The 22,005-nt window shown below is 36.8% G+C and overlaps 2 protein-coding genes and 1 non-coding gene across 3 annotated transcripts; 1 reads left to right on the top strand and 2 right to left on the bottom strand.

The window, feature by feature from the left end:
• Positions 1–1,741: 1,741 nt before the first annotated feature.
• Positions 1,742–1,813, bottom strand: TRNAC-GCA. The gene has a single exon. It is a non-coding gene; the product is annotated as a tRNA-Cys (tRNA).
• Positions 1,814–2,775: 962 nt separating this feature from the next.
• Positions 2,776–5,408, top strand: LOC111436336 (pyruvate dehydrogenase E1 component subunit alpha-3, chloroplastic). The gene is made up of 3 exons (XM_023074088.1): positions 2,776–3,210; positions 3,477–4,257; positions 4,864–5,408. The coding sequence occupies exons 1-3, from the start codon at positions 2,983–2,985 to the stop codon at positions 5,139–5,141; spliced, it is 1,287 nt and encodes a 428-aa protein (XP_022929856.1). The 5' UTR covers positions 2,776–2,982; the 3' UTR covers positions 5,142–5,408.
• A 2,553-nt stretch (positions 5,409–7,961) lies between these two features.
• On the bottom strand, positions 7,962–13,610 carry LOC111436338 (conserved oligomeric Golgi complex subunit 4-like). The gene is made up of 2 exons (XM_023074090.1): positions 11,866–13,610; positions 7,962–8,749 (listed from the first exon to the last, which is right to left on the bottom strand). The coding sequence occupies exons 1-2, from the start codon at positions 13,489–13,491 to the stop codon at positions 8,120–8,122; spliced, it is 2,256 nt and encodes a 751-aa protein (XP_022929858.1). The 5' UTR covers positions 13,492–13,610; the 3' UTR covers positions 7,962–8,119.
• Positions 13,611–22,005: the final 8,395 nt, after the last annotated feature.

Below are 22,005 nucleotides of genomic sequence, written 5' to 3'. Positions count from 1 at the left end.
GTGGGGCTTGATCACCATTTACTGGTTGACTAGTAGCCACCATCATCCTTTTGCTACAATGTCATCCATATAGCAGTCGAAGCACACTTTACTCTTAAAAAACTTATATGGTCTGAGGTGGTGTTAGCCACCGTTAGAATTTTATCAACTGTAGGGAGTTTACAGTCATCAATCGCCTTTTTTAGTCAAAGTGTCATGGCGTAGTTAGGTGGCTCATGAGGATATAGATCTCCAAACCATAAATCTCTAGTCAATGATGAAACATTCTACTCTCCTTTCCTTAGTGTCGACCATGCAAGAAGGAATTAAGACAATCGAGTAAACTCGTGATCAATTCTTCTACTAATGTGTCTCCCTACCCCGTACTCATAAATTCTCACCTCTCCTTCTATCACACCATTGGTTTGAAATATTCCTTGAGAAAAGCCTCCTTAAACTGTGTCCATATGACCAGGTCGACATTTGCAGCTAGAGTCCTCAAGGTAGACTACCACCACAATCGAGCATCTTTTTGGAGTAGAAACGCAACAATCCTCATGAACAAATTATTAGGGTTATAGATTGAATCTAAAGCCCAAATCAATTTAAGCTCCAATAGCAAATGCATATCGCTCAATGATTGCAACTCATTTGCGCTCACATCTCATATATTCGAGTTTTATGCGTCAAGTTCAACACCTATTCAAACATATTTTAAATTATTTTAATAGCCTAAATAATTAAATACATGTCTGCAACAAAATTTTGTAGATAATTTTTTTTTTTTAAATTTAAGATTTGAACGAAGAACGGTTACACTTGAGTTCTTAGTCGGTTTTTGTTTTCGAACTTGTTAAAACTTTTTGAGAGCAATAAGGGTATGAAGAGAGTTAGAACAAAGTTAGGTGATTGGAAGAAGAAAATAAATTAAATTATTTTTAAATTTAATACAAGCCTAACTTATTTTTACACTTATTTAATTAGTTTTTACAAATCATGTAACTTGTTTTTTACAATTATGCAACAAAAAGTTGGTTTTAAACAATAAATTTGATTTTTAAAGGTAATTAACTCTCATAAATCACCATTATTAATACCACCCCGTAAGTTTTGTTGCAATAACTTTACGTGAGAAATAAAAAAAGGTAACTAAATCCTAATACTAGATACCCGTTATGGTAAATCGGAATAAACTATGAATCTGAATAAATCACGTCAATGACTTCGTATTTCACAAATATAAGTCTAATGGTTCGACACTTTAACTCAAGCTAATAATAGATATCATTCATTATTAGTTTAGATGCTAACTGAAGTTGTGAACGGTGAGAGCATATAACTTATGCACACTATCTACTTGGAGTACTGCCTCTTTCTCGTGCTTATTTCTCTTGGATCACTTCCACGTGTGTTGTCTCGCCTCTCTCATGCTTATTTCTCTTGGATCACTTCCACGTGTGTTGTCTCGCCTCTCTCGTGCTCACTCTTGTTGCAGCACTTCCATGGGCGATGCTTACCTCTCTCATGTTCAGTCTTCAAGAAGAGTCAATTGATGTTTAGAAGAACTCTTTCACTTGCAATTGTGACTTTTGAAATTTGAGTGAGGTTAGATTAAACATGGGTCTTATATACATTAATAATAAATTAAATTCATTATATGATATTATTCAAGTAGCAATAAATTAAATTCATTATATGATATTATTCAAGTAGCAGATGCCATGATATCAGTAGCAGGAAAAAAGGGGAAAAAACGAAATAAAGGGCCCAACCGGGTTCGAACCGGTGACCTCTTGATCTGCAGTCAAATGCTCTACCACTGAGCTATGGACCCACGGTTGAGAACCATTCAAAATTTTTAAATATAAATCTAATCAAAACATTTAATTTAATTCTTGTTGCAAACTTCGGGTGTTGATAAGTGGATCCCACCGTGGTTCATAAATTATATCCCTATCCATAATACATATTTTTATTAAAAATATAAATTTAAGAAATATTTCATGTTGTAAGTTCTTTTTTTTTTATTGTTTATAATTAAAAAAATATATACATTCATAAAAGGACGTAAGTTCAAGTCATCAGGCCAATAAAATATAAAAGTGACAGACTGGCACGTATCGACGGTCGTTTCCATATAGAGTTGAAGCATAATTGAATCGTTTCATACCATTGATATACTTTATATTGAAATTTATATCTTAAAGTATCGTAATTAATGTCTACCATTTTTTAGACTTGACCAAACAGGGAGTAGGAATTAGCATGATTTGAGCATAAACAAATTATTCAATAGAGAAACAGTGATATTTACGGTGAAAGATGTATCTACGAGGGCAAAGTTTTAATCTACCTATAATTACAAACAACATAACTTATCCCACAATACATAAAGGTGCAACTCTAGATTTATAGGCGTGCTACTTTAGTTAAATGAATAAAAATTGATTAATTAAAGAATTTAAGTAATTAATCAAGTCCAACAACACATAAATTTGAAAGGAGGAGGAAGATAACAACAAAATTGATTGATAGACACTGTGTTTAGATTTGTTGGTATAAACTAATAAAACATTTCCACCTAAGAATTTAACGACAACAGCTTACAATAGTTATATATTTTGAAACAAATTTTAGATTTGAAAGCTTAAAATCTAAATTTTGGTGAAGTTAAAAGGTGTTGCAAGATGGAATATGAACTAAAAAAGAGTTAATTTAGGCAAAAAAAAATTTAATTTTCGTTGTTGTTGCAGTAGAAAGTGGTTGGTTTTAGTTGAGTGTGGGGTGTGTTCTTCTCCACTCCATTTGATCCTTTCCAGTTTGCAGTGAAAACGCAACACCAAAATCCTCACGCCTCACAAAAGGCGGCGATTCCCAAGCTCCCTCTCCTCGTTTCCTCCGCCCCCCCTTCTCCTCTTCTTCCCCTTTTATAGATCTTCTCCTATTTCTCTTCTTTTCCATTCCATTTCCCCCCTTCTCCTCCGCTCACTACCCTACTTCACAATGTCCCTCTCTGCATCTCCCAAAATCCTCCAACCCCTTCTTCTCAACTCCCCCAGATCTACCGAAAAACCCCTCTTCTTTGATCCCTTTAGATCCACCTCCAACTTTCTTGGATCTCGATTTCGCTTCCCATCTATCTCCAAATCCACCACTCGCTGTCGATCCTCCCCTGTCGTTGCTGTTTCCGATGTTGTCAAGGAGAAGAAGCTCAAATCCGGTTCCAATCTGGTGCGTTTCGGATTCTTGATTCCGGCTTTTGTACGGGGTTGATTCTTTTTTTATTGGGTTGCTAATGTCCTGCAATTTTTGGGGGAATGGGGTAATTTAGCATGGAATTTCACTTTCTATGCCTGCATGGATTCATCGATTGATTTTTAATTTGTTCATTTTCGTCTCCCTGTTTTACTGTTTGAGATTGTCATTATCGATTATTGGATTCATCTTGGCTTAAAAGTTCTTCCACTTTTTTGGTTCCCTTTGTTGTATCTACACAGCTGATTACAAAAGAAGAGGGTTTGGTACTCTATGAGGACATGATCTTAGGCAGAGTTTTTGAGGACATGTGTGCACAGATGTATTACAGAGGCAAAATGTTTGGTTTTGTTCATCTTTACAATGGCCAAGAAGCTGTTTCCACTGGCTTTATCAAGCTGCTTACAAAGAGGGATACCGTAGTGAGCACTTATCGTGATCATGTTCATGCTCTTAGCAAGGGAGTTCCAGCCCGCGAGGTCATGAGTGAGCTCTTTGGAAAGACCACTGGGTGCTGCCGTGGCCAAGGTGGCTCAATGCATATGTTCTCGAAAGAACATAATGTGATCGGCGGATTTGCCTTCATCGGGGAAGGCATACCAGTGGCCACTGGCGCTGCATTTACATCGAAATACAAGAGAGAAGTTTTAAAAGAGGCAGACTGTGAAGATGTCACACTGGCGTTTTTTGGCGATGGAACTTGCAACAATGGTCAGTTTTTTGAGTGTTTGAACATGGCAGCTCTGTGGAAATTGCCAATTGTATTTGTTGTGGAGAATAATCTTTGGGCAATCGGAATGTCGCATCTAAGGGCAACATCAGATCCTGAAATTTGGAAGAAGGGTCCTGCATTTGGAATGCCTGGTGTTCATGTTGATGGTATGGATGTTTTGAAGGTGAGGGAGGTTGCAAAGGAGGCAATTGGAAGAGCCAGGAGAGGAGAAGGACCGACTCTCGTGGAATGTGAAACCTATAGGTTTAGAGGACACTCACTGGCCGATCCAGATGAACTCCGTGACCCTGGTTAGTTCTCTTCAATTCACACCTACATTTGATTCTGTCAATTCTAAATATGCATTTGCTTGTTGACATTTATTATTAGGGATCATCGAAAAGTTCCTGAATTCATTTCTCATGAATACTGATAGCTAATCTCCTAATCCTTACTCCACACAGCATTAGAGGATAATTCATTCATTAGTTCCATCTTTTACTGAACAAAGAGGGAAATGTTATAGCTGATTTAGTCCTGAGTGCGTTGTCTGAGGCCATTATTGGAGTCATCTTGCAATGTTTACTGAATAGATTCTTAGTGAACCAAACATGATAGAAGTGGCAGTGAATAAGGAAGAAACCAGGCAAGCTTTATGGACATAACTACTCCATTATTTGACCTTTGCATGATTGATTGCTCACCAGGAAGAACAATTGGAACTCATTTGATACATTTAGCAAATTGGAATGATAAAACATATGTAGATTTCTAATATTCATCAGTTAAATATGTGGTCACTCTTTAGAGTTCATAGACCGACTCGGCTAGATGACACAAGTGTAGTAGTTTCTTATCTAAATATGATAACTCCGGAAAGTACAAAGGATTAAGAATTCCTGATTTAACCGTGGCAGCCGAGAAGGCCCGTTATGCTGCTAGAGATCCCATCGCAGCGTTGAAGAAGTACTTGGTGGAGAAGAATCTAGCGAGTGAACAGGAGTTAAAGGCGATAGAGAAGAGGATAGACGAGGTGGTTGAAGAAGCAGTAGAGTTCGCTGATGAAAGCCCCCATCCAGCCAGAAGTCAGTTACTAGAGAACGTGTTTGCTGATCCGAAAGGGTTCGGAATAGGGCCTGATGGGAAGTACAGATGTGAGGATCCCAAGTTCACAGAAGGCACTGCACACGTCTGATCTTCTCACAAACTTTGTGTGTTCTTATTTTTATTTTAATTGGGCTTTGTTCACTGTTTCTGTTGGGCTATTTCTGGTTATTTGTAATTGTTGAATGTTAAGTAGCTTTTGGTGAATGTAGCAGGAATTCCCCTCTCCTTTCTTCAGGTCGTCCTCTAGTTTTTTTTGTTTTTTTTTCCCCAATTTTGATTTACTGTATGCTAAAACACGTTCCTCTACTAATCAAACTTATGTGTTAAAGGAAGGAAACCACCTTATGTTTTAGTATTTACTTAACTTTGTAGCCTGTTTTGGTTCATACTGCTAACTAATATGGTCCGTAGGTTTCATTATTGGAAACTTCATTGATATTGGATTGTTGAGAATGTTGTGGGGGTTCTCTGAAGAAGTGATTCTGATTAGATTTTGTGTTTGTTTGATGTGTAATGCGTGGTTGAATCAAGAACTCCATCAATCCATGCTTGGTTCATGGAAGAACCCATTCCCTTTATCCTCCACACTTACTCCCCTTGCGTCTATTACGATTTAGGTAATGTGAATTGTTATCTGTTTCCTCCTAAACTTTGATCACATGAAAGGCAATCCCAATTTACCTTTCACTATTTTGTCATCGATATCCCTTATGAATCTTTACTTTAGCAGGTGTTTCCTTTAGGTGTTTAACATCTATATCCCAATTTTGGCTCCATTGGAGGGTGTTGGACCTTCAAAATACCTTAAAGAACCTACCCTCATTTTACTTAGCTACTTAAACCACCAAATTTCATATATAATCTTACAATATAATCTTAACATGTCATTTAACTAGGCATTATGGTCACATACATAATCAGCCGAGTTCATTTAGTGAGTTATTTTAACGTAATCTTGAGCGAGCAATTTGATCGGTTCATGGCCTTAACTTTCAGTTCTTTGTATTTTTCTTTTTTCATATTTCTTTGATTTATATTTTGTTTAAGGTTCATACTTAAATCCAAGCAATTTCTACAATATGCTTAAGAAAAGTCTAAGATGGCTACTTACTTCGTCATCGTCATTCGGAACCTCCGTTCTCAAGCTTTCGGTATCCGAATTACTTATTAAATTTTTTTTTTCACAAATTCCTTATTGTGTCTAGTTTATGGAACCATGAAAATTTCTATGAGAACTTGTCTGAAAGAGGGTTAAAATTGAGAAGAACTAAGGAAAGGTCATAGTTTGGTTTGACATGGCCGGTTTAGTTGAACTGGCCATGTCATCATCTTCTTTCTCTAGATAAGAAGAAGACACACGCGTTTATGTGCGCCATAGCCTAAAAACCTGCTTTGCCAGCTCTGATCACGACATTGCTCCTCTCGGTTTCTTCATGAAACTTAAAGATGGTCTTACAAGGAAGAGCTAGTGATTAATTTCGTACCTTCTTGTGGATCGTGGCCTATGATATTTGCTTCCAAAGTTCGTCAAAAATATGATTTCGCTGGAATTCAAAACAAGGAATTTCTATTGGGTTAGCCGATTCTAGGAGTTTTTAGGGCCCGACTTCTACATGGAACCTTTTCCTTATTCCTAGCTCAAGCCAAAAGAATTGGTTTGGAGGAATGTTTTTGTGTGGGGCCTTAATTTTAAAAAATCGTCCTCGGTTTGCAACTCACCCGAAAACACAGAACTTCCTTTTCTTAGGTAGCTCATTCTAGGATGTTTCAGCTCTCGATTTCTTCATCAAAGTGACTCAACTCAATCCTCTGAAGCTAATGCTTAATTTGAAGAGAAATGGACCGTAGATTGGAATTCGATATTTACCCCCAAATTGTACCCGAAACTGATTTCCTTCAATTGGGCACGTTCTTAAAGTTTCTCTTTGTAATCTTCTATAGAATTACTCCTTGAAGGTGCAGAAACCGAATGAGATCATCCTTGATCGATGAATTATCATGTAGGCTCGGATTGATATTGGGGGAATAAGTTCGGGGCTCTTTTAGTGCTCGATTCCTTCATAGAACTTGTGAGTAATCTAATTTAGAAGTTGTAATAACAAGTATGAAGGAAAATGGTGGATAATTGCTCTCGAATTTGGAAGAAATTAGAGAGTAGGAGACCTAAAATCTAAATGCTTATCACTTTCGATTAGGAGCTTGACTTAACTCGATTCTTAATCCATATGTGAATGCTCCAACTTCAAACTTTATAGAGGAAGCTTAAATTGACGTTGAAACCTCCAAAATCATCTTGATTTGGAGATTTTGGATTATATGTCAGAAATATCCTCTCTAATCAGTGAGCTACGACTTCCAATTTGAATTCTAGCAGTTGGATATGGTGAGTTGTGTGTCCTCCGGCACTTAAATTAATTTTCTGATCCGTGGCATTTTCGTAAATATCTCGAAGTTTAGGGGTATTTTAGCAATTTGTTATTTTATTATTATTTTTCTTAAAAAATCCAAATTTTTTTTATAATAATATGGGTACATCAACTCATGATCAAATTAGGTTTGAAGATTACAGTTTCGACCAAGTTGTGATGTAAAGACCAAAAACAATTAGAAGATATTTTTATGAAACCTTTAATGCAGTTGAAACAGATTATACCATATGTACAATACTGCTCTGTTTAGGTTTCAAGTTGGTAAACAGATTCAAGAAAATTGAACCATGCAGGTTTAAGCCTATTGACATTGGAGAGTTGGACTCGTTTCAACAACTATTCTGCTCCTTTTAAACATCCGTTTCCAATCATCAAACCAACCCTTGAATCACCCTCACATTCAAAATGTAACACTCATAAACCAGATTCTCAAGTATCAAAATTCATAATTCTTTTCACAGGAAAAACAAGAAAGTGTTCTGTTGAACGTCCAAAAGTATATCTGCTTGGCTGCGCTATCAGTATTTAAAGTTGAAAGTAACAAAAAGTTAAGAAGCAAGATGAAGGCAAGAGAGGTAGGTATTTCTTAATGGGAAAGAACCAAAGAATATATGAGGTAAATAATACTAAAATAAGTTTACAATTTAAGAGCAGCAATAGCTTCAGGTTTAAAGTCAACTCTGAGACCCAACACACGCCTTACCTCTGCTGGTGTAAGTCTCCATGTCATAGGTCCTGAGTTCTCACCCCAGAAGTCTAGAATCTCTGAAACCTTCTCCAAGTTGAGAATTGTGGCCATTTGAGTGAGCCGAGCGAACTTATCTCTAACAGTTCTCTGAGTCATGCTGGAAAAGTGGCTCACCAACGCCCTTGCATCTCTGTCAAGTTGAAGCCCTCCAAGCTGACTGAATCTCTTCTGCACCATAATCACTTCAAGTCTCTTTACGATGAAATCGATCACCAAATGCACAAACGAGTCGTAGTTGTTGGCAGTCATTAGAGGCTGAAACCATGCCACATTCGTCTCCACTGCATGGAGAAGTTTTTGGACCCATGGGTCATTCACCTCGTTATCAGCATACTCAACCTCGGACAGTTCGTAGCTAAATGTTGCAACAGTGTCTAAGACTGGGCGAATCCGAGGTGTTATAGTTCCAGCTAGTTGTTCCAGCCCAGCATTCAAAGCTTGCTTGAAAGTGCTGCTCATATCACCCAATTCAGATAAACAAGATTTCACTTTTTCTCTGTCTGCAGGCGCAGGAAATACCTACCAAAATGGTTCCACACGATTTGTGTTACATATATTGGAAACAACACTACAAAATAATCAGAACAAATTACGGCACTGGGGAGTTCACATGGAACAAAATAACAGTAAGTGAAGTATCCCAGCTCATGTAATTAATTTCAGGGAGACATGAGACATGATAGAATAAGAATTAGTACACAACTGTCGTTCCTTCATCGTCAAACTAATCAACCCAGAGCTACTAATAAGCTGCAACACTAGATTTTACAAATGTACAAGGTTAAAAGTAGCTCTTAATTAATACATTATGTATCATTACCCAATAACAACAGTCCAGAACGAACAAAGAGGCTAAAAAATTAGCGAGGACCCAACAATTTCAGTCCATCTTCTGAAGGTAAAACATGATAAGAATCCCCTTAGCTCCCTATCCTCCCCAAAATAATCCATCTCCTATCTAACTGTTATACATTGATGAATCTCTTCAAGAGATCTGAACTCTGCTCCCAGGATTCTCTACCCCAAAAATTTCAAGACTAATACAAATTCCCCTTAGATCTCTATCCTCCCCAAAATATTCGACATCTTCCTGTAACAGAACTAACTTGTATGTCACTACAAAATTGGGCCTCACATTAGGGGAGGACTGGACTATGGAATGGTAATTCTTCCCCTTAGGTGTCAGTGATCAAAAGAGTTTTGTACTTATCTATTGTCTATTAGCTCAAAGGGTGAAATAAAAGGGTCTTATTTGGGCTCCCAACACCAAAAGATGAACTAATAAAGCTCGTCAATGGGAAAATAAAGAAGAAAAACTATAATCTTTGACAAGGTTTTTAATTTGAACACCCCCTTTTTTTTGTAATGGTTTCTTTCTTTTTTGGATTTTGTCATTGCTAATATTGTTTCAACTCCATTTTGTAATGAGTTGTTCTTTGGTATTGCTGTAAATTTTTTCATTTGTTCTACGAATGTATGACTTTTCATTTAAAGGGGAAAAAGGCCTCACATGAATTAGCACAAAAGGGCCAACAAAGTGAAAGTGCATTTGTTAATGATCTCAAAACATAAATTTGAAAACGAGAGATTTCATGAATAACAAAATTGTATTTCATGTTTTCAGTGTTTTTGAATATGTATTTGGTAGCAAATTTAGAAACCGGAACATAATTTGAAGTATTTAAAATGTGTTTGATAAAATATTTATAAACTAAAAAAATAATTATAGTTACCAACTATAATTATTTTATTTATAAAAATGTTTTATTAATAAACTATGTATAATTATTGTTCTACAGTATCATATAACTGATAATGTATGTAGTATACATATGTTAATTTAACTAACATGAAGTACTATATTTATCAAAGCTTTAGTTTTAAATAGATATGTTAAGATTTCAAATTCAAAATTAGATACATAGAAAACAAAAAAATGTTGTTCAGAATTTCAACTATTTTGATCACAAAATCCAAAAATAGTTTTAATAAATTCTGCCAAATGGATATGCACCGAATCCATCTTACTCCAGAAACTAAAAAACGTAAAACAAAATTCATATTGCATAGCTAACCACCCAAAACTTTATGGTTGGGTTTAGCCTCCTTTCTCCTTAGAAATAAACAAAATTTTGGTTCTTACATTCCTATCAACGTATCTCTCGATTATCCCTCAATAGAAGTGAGGACTACCAAAATATAAGAGGAAAAGAAAAGAAAATCATGCACCAAAACATCAAAGAATTGTGCCAGGCTAAAAAAGTTGTAAAATTAACTTCAACTTTGGAAGAGAATACACAATAGCAAGAAGTATATCGAGTTTAATTTCCAGATCAATTTGATACTGATGATTCTCAAATAATACAATATACAATATACTGTAATTAAACAGAATGCAGCATATGGAAGATGCAAAATATAAGTTACTTACTCTCAGAGATAAGATAGAACTTCTACATACTGAATTCTATATCCCTAGATGGGGCTGAGAAAGCGCAAAAATTGTCAACGAGCATTTTCCAGTACACTGTTGGTTCATTGCAACCTCAAAACAGATTGTAGAATTTCTTAGACAGAAACTTGCCAAAGAGTTCCGGTGGTCTTGGCATTGAAAAGTTTTATTATTAAAAAGTGATTAGATCTCAGTCCCATAGTTCCGGAATCAAGTGTCTGTCATTTCCATTTTATGTTCACTAAATTTATGCTTTGCAGGTTTTCCAAATGTGAAACATGTGAAAATAGTACCAAAGAGCAGAGGCAAGGGGGACTACGTGTTTAAATAACAACGTAGAATTTCAGGTTGCAAGAAGGATGCTGAATCACAAGGCCATCTTTTGGTTGAAGTGAGTTTGGTGTGAAATTTATTCTTCACTCCATTGGATGGGTTACAGCCTTACCAAATAACCCTCAACGGATGCTGCACTTTACAATAGGGGGCCATCCTTTCAAGAAAAGGAAAAAAGCCCTATGGGAGAATTTTATTCGAGCTTACTGCTGGATCATATGGCAAGAGAGAACCAAGAGGGATTTTTCAAGATAAGGAACTTCCCTATCACAGATTTTTTGAATCTGTTATTAATGTGGTTGTTTCTTGGTGTAAATCTTTCCCCCTCTTCCACTACTATAGCTTTTCCTCCCTCCTCTCCAATTAGAGAGTTCTTTCGTAATTCACCAGACGGGGTTTCTCCCCCTTTCGAAACTTCATACTATCAATGAAATTATTTTTTATCGTGTTAGTAGGGTGATAGTTCCGGCTTAGAGACAGGAACCAGATTCAGGGAGTTACACTTAGTAGCTGAACTACTTTTAGACAAGAATGGAGGATATATTTGATACAAATAGTAAAACTAAAACAGAGCATCAGATGGGGAAACCCAGCTTTATATGCTATCAAACGTATGACAATGAACTATGCAATTTCAAAAGCAATACTCATCTGCCAAGGGTATTAATTCACACAACAGATTACAAAGTTAACAAAATAGGTTTTCAATCTCAACCAGCCTTTTAAACACTAAACAAAGAGGCCACAAAACGTGAAAAATGAAAACTATAAGTGCAAAAAGAAATCTAGTGTAGTATAGCACAACAGTAGCAGTTATGTATGAAGTAAATGTCAAGGTGAAGTATGATACCTCAGTACATTGCTCCTCAATCTCATGTTTGAGTTTCAAAACATATTCACTGCTCACGTCCATGTTATTCAAGGCTGTTGCAATCTCATTCCCTGTTTTTTGTACACCAACACCACCTAAGAATAGTTTTGCACCTAAATTTGGTTCTCGCATTTTCTGTTGTAATGCCTCTTGGTACTCATTGCTCAACAGACTACTAGCACCACTCAGAACTGCAATCAATGAGCTAATATTCGAAGTGGAAATCGCACGTCTTAAGCAACTCTGTAGGACGTAGAACACATCGTCCACCATAGAAGTTGTAAGACTATCAGGCACCTGCTCATCTATCTTGATAGCTTTCCTCACATTTTCAACCATGAAAAATCCCTCCAGAATGACATAAAATCCTGTGATATCTTGAACTGCTTTGCTAAAACTTCCACTTCTGAAAGCCTTTGTAGCTCGGGGAACCAACTCTGGATCTATAGAACTCAATCCCTTGATTTTGGAGACCATGAATTCAGTATAGTCCTCACCTAACTGCATTAACGTCAACAATTCTTCCAAGTATAACTCGACTTCCCTTGGGTCAGGTCCTTCTGGACCACCAACAGCTAGTAAATTCTTGTTTTGAGCATTAATTTCAGACGACAACTGAGCCAATTTCCTATATTCCATATACTTCTTCAAGATTAAAGATCCACGCGAATCACACTCCTCCTGAAGTTCACATATAGCGTATACAATCCCATCCTCACCACATAGACTCCTTAAGATCTCATCATTTTCTTCTATAGCCAAAACAATATCCTTGAACAAATTTGTCAAGCCGCCAACAAAATTAATTTGGCCTTGATTACTGCCCACATTATGATTTTGGTATTGCTGCTCCATCAGCTCCACCAAATTCTCAAATTCAAGCCTAGACCTCATTCCAATCACCTTCTTCAAGTACCCAACATAAACCTGCAACCCTTCCTCCTCCAAACCTAACGGAGAATAAAGCCGTATGAATCGCAAGATCATGGGATGATCCCGCTGATCCACAGCCGCCGAGAGCTTCTTCCTGACAATTCCCTCCAACTGGTTTTTCGATTCCAACAATTGTTCCCTCTGATCCGACCCGGAATCCTGGTACTTAGCATCGATTTGCAGAAACGTCTGCACATACTTGGCTGCAGATTCGTAGTCCTCGGAATCAAGAGCTTTCTTGACGCCTTCAATACAATTCCCTCTCTCAACAATGGCGTCGATACGAAGCAGGGTGGAATTGACCCGCGACTGGGCCAGATCAAGATCGCGGACCTTGGCGCTAACCTGGTCGGCGAGGCCGCTGGTGGATGTGACGTTAGAGAGCATGTAATCGGCATCCGCTTCAACAATGCCGATGACTTCAGCGGAGCGCTGAAGCTGCACGAGCTGCTTGTCAAGGTCGGAGCGTTGGGAGAGAAGATTGTCGAGATTGAGGTCTAGGGCTCGCTGGTACGCAATGCACTCGTGAAGGAGACGGGTCATGGCTCCGACATCGGTGAGGGTTCGAATGTGTTCGAGTGCCTCCGTAGAGCCGAATTTGATGGAGTCTTGGTGATCGAGGTGACGATCATCTTCGACGGTAGTGATGGAGCCGGTGGGAGTGGAAGCCATATCCTGGAGATCTGGCTTGCAGGTGGAAAGCCTCCTTCTACAGAGGAAGTGAAGCTTCTGTATCTATTCTACTTCCATTTGCGCAGAAATGAACTTTCATCTTACCCGGGAGTTGGATGAGAATGACTAATATATATATTTGGTTAAAATAACTCCAAAGTAAAAAGTGAAACGTGATAATATGATATTGTTCATTTTCAGCATAAATTTGAGTGGTTTTGGTTTGGGCTTTCCAAAAAACCTCATATCATCCAGACAGTATTCTATGTTTATAAGTTTATGATCATTTCCTAAATTAGCTGTGAGACTTTCATCATCCAATAATCATTTTTTCTAGATGATTTTTTCGACTTGATTTCAATACTAACTCTAACTTGACTCGCATTAGGTTATAACTCGAGAAATTTCAATAAATTTATAGCTCCTAGTAGACAGAAAAGCAAGAAAAAAGACATGCACGCCAAATAAATAATTATTCATACTTTCTTTGAGCAATACATGTTGGAATAGCTAGTATGTACTAGCATGTGAGATATCTTGCCTTAGGTGGTTAGAATAGACGTGATTATGACTTTAGAAGGGTAGTATAAACGAGAATGTTATGTATGTATTGAAAAATTGACATAATGTCCTCCGGATGAGATTTTTGAGATGCATGTCGATCTAAATGCTTTCCACTATGCTTGAAAGAAGAATGAGATTTTTTATTTGGGCTTTGTGTGATTTATGAATGCTATTTCCTCGTTGAGCTTGTATGAATATTTAGATAATGTATTTGGTAATTTAGGTGATTAATAGGATTATCTCCCTAACAAAGCATGAATGAATATATTATATTTAGATTAGAGCGTTAAAGCTAGAATAGTTTCATGTTGACCTAGGTTAGAACGTTTCAGTAGGCTGAGAACTTTAAGATTGTGAGCATTGATTAGTAAAGCTCCATGGCATCTGGAAGAGCTAATTTTAGTGTCTTGAAAATTTAAGTTGAGATTTAAACCACCTAGATGTCATAAGAACCTAGTAGTGAATCATGTAACTAGGGTCTTCTCTGGTATGTCATTAGTGCTATTAGCGACTTAGGTTGGACCTTTTAGAAATAGCTTCTTCAGGCTACTAGGTGTCTTTATCTAGTAGAAATTACTAAAGGTCTTATAAATAGGGTCTCTGTGCTATAAACCGTCCAAAGAGGTGACAAGGGACCAACAAGTAACTTAGTAGTTAGCAAGTATGTGGAAGGGTCTACTAGTTAACCTTTTATAAATGATGTTCAGACCGTAGATGTCATACTATCCTATCAAATTTTTTGAAGTAGCTCTCAATCTAGGATATCGATCTTTCATTGTTGTGGTTATGTAAGCTGAATAAATCAAAAGAACAGTAAAAACAGTTCATCTCGAGCTATAATACGTCGTTCAGTAGATCCACGACGTTAGAAATGGGTGAGCGACACCCAGATCTTAGAGTGGGTTTGTAATGGACAAGAAAACTGCTCTAACTTTGAGGCCTTCTCAAAGGGCTCTGGTTGCCATAGAATTAGGGCCAAACTTCCTAGAACTCAAAGAAAAATTTGTGGTAACTTACTAGGATTGGATGCAATGAAAGTCTACAAGTAGGCTATTTATTGAGTATTTTTACCCCTTCTATAATTATTTCAGGTGCTCATTGATTGTTGATCGAGGTGCTGGAGCGTTTAGAAGCTGCACGGTCACAGTGGGGTCTTCCCGAGGTATCAATGTTAATGTGATTTTTGGGTCGTTTGTGTTGTTTGAATTTTGTATCTCCAACCCTAGTCCCGGTCGGTAATAAACCTTAAACAACATTGGTTTATAATTCTTTTTTATTTATTTTTAATTAGGGGGTTGTTTGCTTTAAATTGCACAAAATTTTACCCTATTTTTAAATAACTTTTTCGTCATGATTTGATCTTCGAAGCCTAAAAAATTAGGTCATAACGTAATGGTTACATCTTCTTTAATAGGGTCTTGGCTTAAGTAAGGATCTTAGCGAAAATTGTCCCTTCAGTTTCTCGTTCAACCCATCATAAAATAGATGGATCTAGAGCCTGACAAGATAACCTTGTTGGACACTAGCTTAGTAACTTATATCTCTCATCGACCTCCAACATGTTAAAATACCATCACTAGCCTAAAGGGGTCAAACTTAATAATTATATGAGCCTATTATATATTCGTTTTTACTAAAATGATTTACGTACTTTATAAAAATGATTTAGAAATAAAGATATCTAAATATTTTGATATCTCACTATTTTACTAAAAAATTTATATATTTTTAAAAAAAAATTTATATATTTTAAGAATAAATTGTTAAATAAGGAATTGCTTGAGCTTTCCTATAAATAACTTCCACCCTACCTATTTTTTCATCTATTTTTTCATCTATTTTTTCATCCATACAAATTGAAAGGGGAGTGCAAAAGTTTGTACAAAGTCTCTTGTAATTGATTGATCTTAATAAAGAATGGGTATTTCCTACCAAGAGTTATGTTCAATAATTTGGTATCACAGCTAAGTTAGCGTAGGTTGTCTGATCTCTTGGAATTCTTAGTATGATCTGTGGTTGCAGCTTTGTCTAATTTTCCACATCATAAACGATTTTTTAAGATTATTAGTGGGTGAGTTTCTTTGTGTTGTGAGTAGTTATAACTCAACAAATTTTGTGTCGAAATAGCTTGTTTGTATTACTGAGGTATAGCTAACATGATGTGTGATTTTTAAATCAATGGAGGAATCAAGAAACTCAACAAGAACAATTACAATACAGGGACAACATGCGTAATCTCCTATTTACAAGGACAAAACCTTTGGGAAACGGGAGTGAAACTACATCGCTAGAGAAAAATTATAATGCCGCCTTGCACAAATGGAGAATCAAAGCAGGCAAAGCAATGGACCACAATCAAAGAAAAGATGTTAGAGCATGTTTGAGATGACAAGTCACCAAAAGAAGCATGAGACTTGTTCGTGATGTTGTTCTCAAAGAAGAATGATATGAGGCTACAACTTCTAGAGAACAAGTTGTTATCAATTTCACAACGTGACATGATGATTGCTCAGTAATTCCACAAGGTCAAGTCGATTTGCTAGGAGATTACTGAACTAAACCCAAAGTTTGTCTTTGGAGAAGTTCGAATGAAGAGGATCATTATTCACGAATTACGATAAAAATATAGAAGATTTGTTATTGTTGTACAAGGATGGCCAACTCAACCATCACTTGTAGAGTTTGAAAATTTGCTTGGCAGTCAAGAAATTATGGCTAAGCAAATGGGAGGCATCACATTAAAGGGTGAAGAAGAAGCACTCTACACAAGTGAAATCGGAGTAACAATAAGTCATCTATCAAACGTGGATACAAAAATGGTGACAAAGGAAGAAGTCACCAAGGAACTGTACAACTAGGGAGATGTCAGAAGAATGACAACAAAGCTCTCAAGTGAAGAGATCTGAAGGTATTTGCTACCATTGCGGGAAAAGGGCTACATGCATAGGGATTGTTGTCCAAGAAAAAGTTTGTCGAAAGCAATGTGGCATTCTCAAACATGGAGATGAAGGAGGAATTAGCTACACAGGCAATATATCCTATAGAAAAAGATGATCTAGCGCTCATGAAAATGATGGAAAAGTATATTGATTATGAAAATGACTAGATCACTGATTTAGGATGCTCAAACCATGTGATTGACGATCATATTGGTGTAATGAAAGTAGGTGGCTCTTAGAGAAGTAAGTATTACCAGACATGGACAACATTGAAGAAATTGAAGACGGGGGAGCAAATTGTACACATTTACTTAAGTGTTGATGTACCTGAAGATCCAAATGATACTGGTGCTAGTGAAAGAAGTGACTCAACCAAGGAAACCTTGTGAAACACAAATGACACCTCAAAAAAGATGGTTAGAAAAAATCAAATATCAAAATCCGTAGTATGCCAAAGCACCTATTATAGAAAACGAGAAGCTAAAGGGCCAAAGATGTATGAAGAAGCATCACAAAATACAGCTTGACACCCGGCAATGGAGGAAGAAATTATAGTCTTGGAGCAAAATTAGACTTGGGAACTAGTATCAAGACCAAGAGATATCAAACTCATCTCTTGCAAGTGGGTCTATAAAATAATGTGTCTCGTGGATGGATCAATTGAAAGGTACAAAGCTCGAAATGTAGCTTCACTGTTCTCTCAACAATATGAACTAGACTCTGAAGAAATGTTTAGTCCAATGGCGAAGATCACTATCGTACAGGTTCCTCCAATACTTGCGGTAAATAAAGATTGGAAATTATGACAGATGAATATGAATAATGCTTTGTTGCATGGAGAGTTGGATCGGGAGATCTACATGAACCAACCAAATAGATTTGAAAATGAGTTGGAGTCGTTAGTAAGTACATGCAAAGTCCAAAGAAGCCTAATCTATATGTAGATTGACAAATCTTGAGATATGTCAAAGGTATAATTGATTATGGTCTTTTGTACTAAAGAATTGAAGGCTTTAACCTAGCTAGATACAGTGATGCTGACTATGCAGGATATCACGATACCCAAAGATCAAACACTGGATATGTTTTCAAGTTCGGTTCGAGAACAATTTCTTCGTGTAGCAAAAGACGACCAACAATATCATTATCAACTACAGAAGCGAAGTACAGAGCAGCGATTGGAGTAGATCAAGAAAGTACGTGGCTGAAACTCTTAACCGAGGATTTGCACTAGAAAATTGACTATCCAATACCACCTCATTGCGACTTCCAATTTGTGGTTCGCCTATCAAAAAAATTGAGAATTTATGCTAAAACAAAGCATGTGGAACTGGAGGTGCATTACCATTTTATTATAGAGAATGTCTTCCATGAAGAATATAAATGACCAAGTGGCAAAATTGTTTACAAAAGGGTTTTCGCTATCAACTCAATATGGTGCAGCGAACGAGAACTAATGTTGAGGTGAGTGTTAAAATATCATCACTAGTCCATCAAACCCACTAATGGTAAGAGCACGTTACATATTTATTTTAGAAAATTGATTTAGGTATTTTAGGAACAGAGATATCTCTAATATTTTATTAAAATAATTTAGATATTTTAAGAATAGAAAAGATTATATTTTAAAAATAAAAGATCAGATATTTTAATAATATATTGTCTAGCCTCTACTGTAAATACCCCTCCTCCCTACCTATATTTTCATCTAGCCTGCCTAGATTTTCATCTCAACAAATTCGAAGGACAGACGGATCGATGTTAAAGTGTTAGGGTTTCCTACAAAGATTTTGTTCAACAAAGCAACTGCTCAACACTGAGCATACTACAAATGAGTTCATAATAAAATGCACAATATAGAATAAAAACAAAAATAATACAAGAGAATAGAAGAAATCTAAATATGTAGATTGAATTCAATATTTTCCCCCAATATCAATCAAGCTAAATAATTGTCCATTTTGAAGTACTTGTTCATCGAAAACGAGTTCAATATTAGGTGGTGGTTGAAACTTGCAAAGGACTACGACATAGAGATCATGTACCATCCTGGAAAAATCAATATTGTAGTTGACACCTTATGTAGAAAGATGGCTCACTCCTCAACATTAACACAGGACAAAAGAAGCTCCAAGAAGAAATGATTGGGGCCAGCATCGAGGTCTTAGTTAAAGGATTAACAGCGAAATTGACACAACTAACGGTCCAACCTACACTAAGAAGGCATGTATGTGAAACTCAGGAAAAGAACCCTTACCTCAACAAAGTTTTGTAACAACGAGAAGTTGACCATCCCGAAGGATTCTTCATATCCGCCGATAAAAGGCCTCTTGTGGAGAGGACAATTATACATACTGAAGGATGAGGGACTAATAAAGGAATTACTCATCGCCACCCTCCCTAGAAACACCAATACCAAGACTTAAGATCCTACTACTAGTGGCTAGGGGTGAAACTGGACATAGCGAAATACATAAGCCGATGCTTGACCTGCCAACAAATCAAGACACCACGACAACATCAGTCAAGGCTCCTACAACCCTTAAGTATTCCCCAATAGAAGTGGGAGGTAGCCACCATGGATTTCATCGTAGGATTACCTAAAACTAAGAAAGCTTTCACCATCATATGAGTATCGTTGATCGATTAACTAAATTCGCTCATTTCATCCCTGGGGAAGACTACTTACTCGGTAGATAAGTGGGCCCAATTTTACATGGAGGAAATAGTTTGACCATACGGAGTTTCAATATCAATAGAATCAGACTGAGATGCCAGGTTTATATCTCACTTTTGGAAAAGTCTTCAAAAGTCTCTAAAATGCAGTACAGTCTTTTACTCTCAAACAGATAGTTAGATAGAAAGGCTCATTCTAAGTATTGGAAGACATGCTAAGGGCATGTGTGATGGACTTCGCAAGAAGTCGGGATAAATACCTACATCTCATAAAATTTTCTTATAATAATGGTTACTAGACCACCGTACAAAGGGCCGCATACGAGGCACTTTATGGATGAAGATGTTGATCCCCTATCTTTTAGGAAGATGTTGGAAAATGACAACTATTGGGGCTAGAGCTGGTGCAAATCACCAATGCAAAAGTTTAGAAGATCAAAGATAGGATACAAACCGCACAAATCGACAGAAAAGCTATGCAGACCTAAGGCGCAAGGACTTAAAATTTGAGGCGAGGGACAATGTGTTCCTAAAGGTAGCATCCATGGAGAGGGGTGCTCAAGTTTGGTAAAAAGGAAAAGCTAAGCCCTAGGTTTATCGATCCTTTCGAAATACTAGAAACGATAGGACCTGTGACCTATAGACTAGCATTGCCCCCAAACTTTTTTTTGCAGTACACAACGTGCTTCATGTATCCATGCTGCAAAAGTATACTCTAGACCTTGCACACGTGTTGACTCGTGACATTTTATCTTTGAAAGAAGACATAATGTACAAAGAACACCCTGTCCAAATATTAGATCGGGAAAGCAAGAGATTGAGATAAAAAGGAAATCGCTCTTGTGAAGTCTTATGGAAGAATCATAAGGCAGAGAAAGTAACTTGAGAACGGGAGGAAGAAACAAGAACCTTGTACCCAACCTGTTCTAGGATAAAAACTTTCGAGAAAGAAAGTTATTTAAAATGAGGATACAATTTGTAACACCCGAAAAGCATCAAAAGAGAGGCAAAGTATAATCCCTAACAAGTTTTACAAGGTTTTGAAAGTAAATAACAAAGAAAAACTGTAGAGAAAGAACTATTACCTAACTTCTCACATTTTTTATTTTTTATAGAGAGAGAATTTCGAAGTTCACAGGGAGAGGTAAAAAATTTTTAGAAAAATTATAGATTTTTTGAAAAAAATAATATTAAAATACTCACAAGGGCCAAATTACTAAATTGCCCTAAAAATATGGATAATTACAAAAATGTCTTTACCGTCCAAAATTAGAACTCCACAATATCCTTATGCATAAAATCCATCCATTCTCAAAATCTATTGGTTGGGTATCCTCTAAAATTGAACACAATCTAGAACATCATCTACTAGAATTCAAAATCAAAATTGGCAAAGTTCTTATTAAAGCAGGTTTTAAGGTGAAAGATCCCAGAAGATTAAGAGTGAAATTATGGATCAATGGCCATGGATCATCCAAGTTATAAGCATTTCATTTCTTCTGGATATTAAGTTCTCGGGTTTACCTAAAATTTGAGAGCTACAGTCCACCATTTATCTCTGAACTCGATTCTACACCTTCTAAGCAAGATTACCCAGAAGTCGGATAAAAGAAGGAAGCATCGAAAGCGCCACTATCCTATTGCCCCGATCCTATCCTCCATTGAGGAAGGTTTGAAGGATAGCTTGAAACCGAATTCGAGGCTATAGATGGATTCATCACACTATGACCTATCCCAATCAGTTTTTGCACATCCAATAATCATTTTTGAATAAGACTACGAAGAGAAATAACCTTAGAAGCGTGTGTAATTGGAGAGATTTCTTATTGGGTAAGATTTGGGAGGTATAACTCAAATCCTGGTTTACCATCCATAATATTCAAAATTGATGATTCAATTAGGTTTAGGAGACTAAATTGAGTATGTTTGATGAAGGATTCGAGGCAAAATACACTCTTAGTCGACTGCCTAAGAAAAGGAAGAATCGCATTTTGTGTTGAGTTGTAGATCGAGAGGAAAATCTTAAAATTAGCCTCAACCACGTCAAGGCATCTCCTCGGGTTTGCTCCTTAGGTGAAGTATAAGGAGCAATTTTGGTGAAGGAAGCGTGGCCTAATAGTCCCTAGATAACCCTGTCCAATGACGACACATTCTCGGTTTGCTCCGACGAGATATCGAGTTTTCTCTCCTTTTTGCATGCCCATAAGTTATGTTGTAGTCCACGAATAAGTAAGACACCAATCCCAAACTCTTCCTTGACACCCCATTTTTATTTTCATAAAGGTTTGAGGAGCCCGTTTTCAGGCGATGGAGCAGTGGCACAGGCATCTTCTTC

Source organism: Cucurbita moschata, unplaced genomic scaffold, assembly GCF_002738365.1.
Source record: "Cucurbita moschata cultivar Rifu unplaced genomic scaffold, Cmos_1.0 Cmo_Scf00053, whole genome shotgun sequence".
NCBI classification, from domain to species: Eukaryota; Viridiplantae; Streptophyta; class Magnoliopsida; order Cucurbitales; family Cucurbitaceae; genus Cucurbita; species Cucurbita moschata.
Note: the sequence above shows the minus strand (reverse complement) of the source record. Positions and strands in the feature narration are given on the sequence as shown.

What these genes read in the sequence shown, in the direction of transcription:
- LOC111436338 (XM_023074090.1), bottom strand. Translation starts at nt 13,491, where the DNA reads ATGGCTTCCACTCCCACCGGCTCCATCACTACCGTCGAAGATGATCGT. An exon ending in TTGAGGAGCAATGTACTGAG is followed by an intron (nt 8,750 to 11,865) that starts GTATCATACTTC and finishes CCATTTTGGTAG; the next exon opens with GTATTTCCTGCGCCTGCAGA.
- LOC111436336 (XM_023074088.1), top strand. Translation starts at nt 2,983, where the DNA reads ATGTCCCTCTCTGCATCTCCCAAAATCCTCCAACCCCTTCTTCTCAAC. An exon ending in TCAAATCCGGTTCCAATCTG is followed by an intron (nt 3,211 to 3,476) that starts GTGCGTTTCGGA and finishes GTATCTACACAG; the next exon opens with CTGATTACAAAAGAAGAGGG. An exon ending in AGATGAACTCCGTGACCCTG is followed by an intron (nt 4,258 to 4,863) that starts GTTAGTTCTCTT and finishes TAACCGTGGCAG; the next exon opens with CCGAGAAGGCCCGTTATGCT.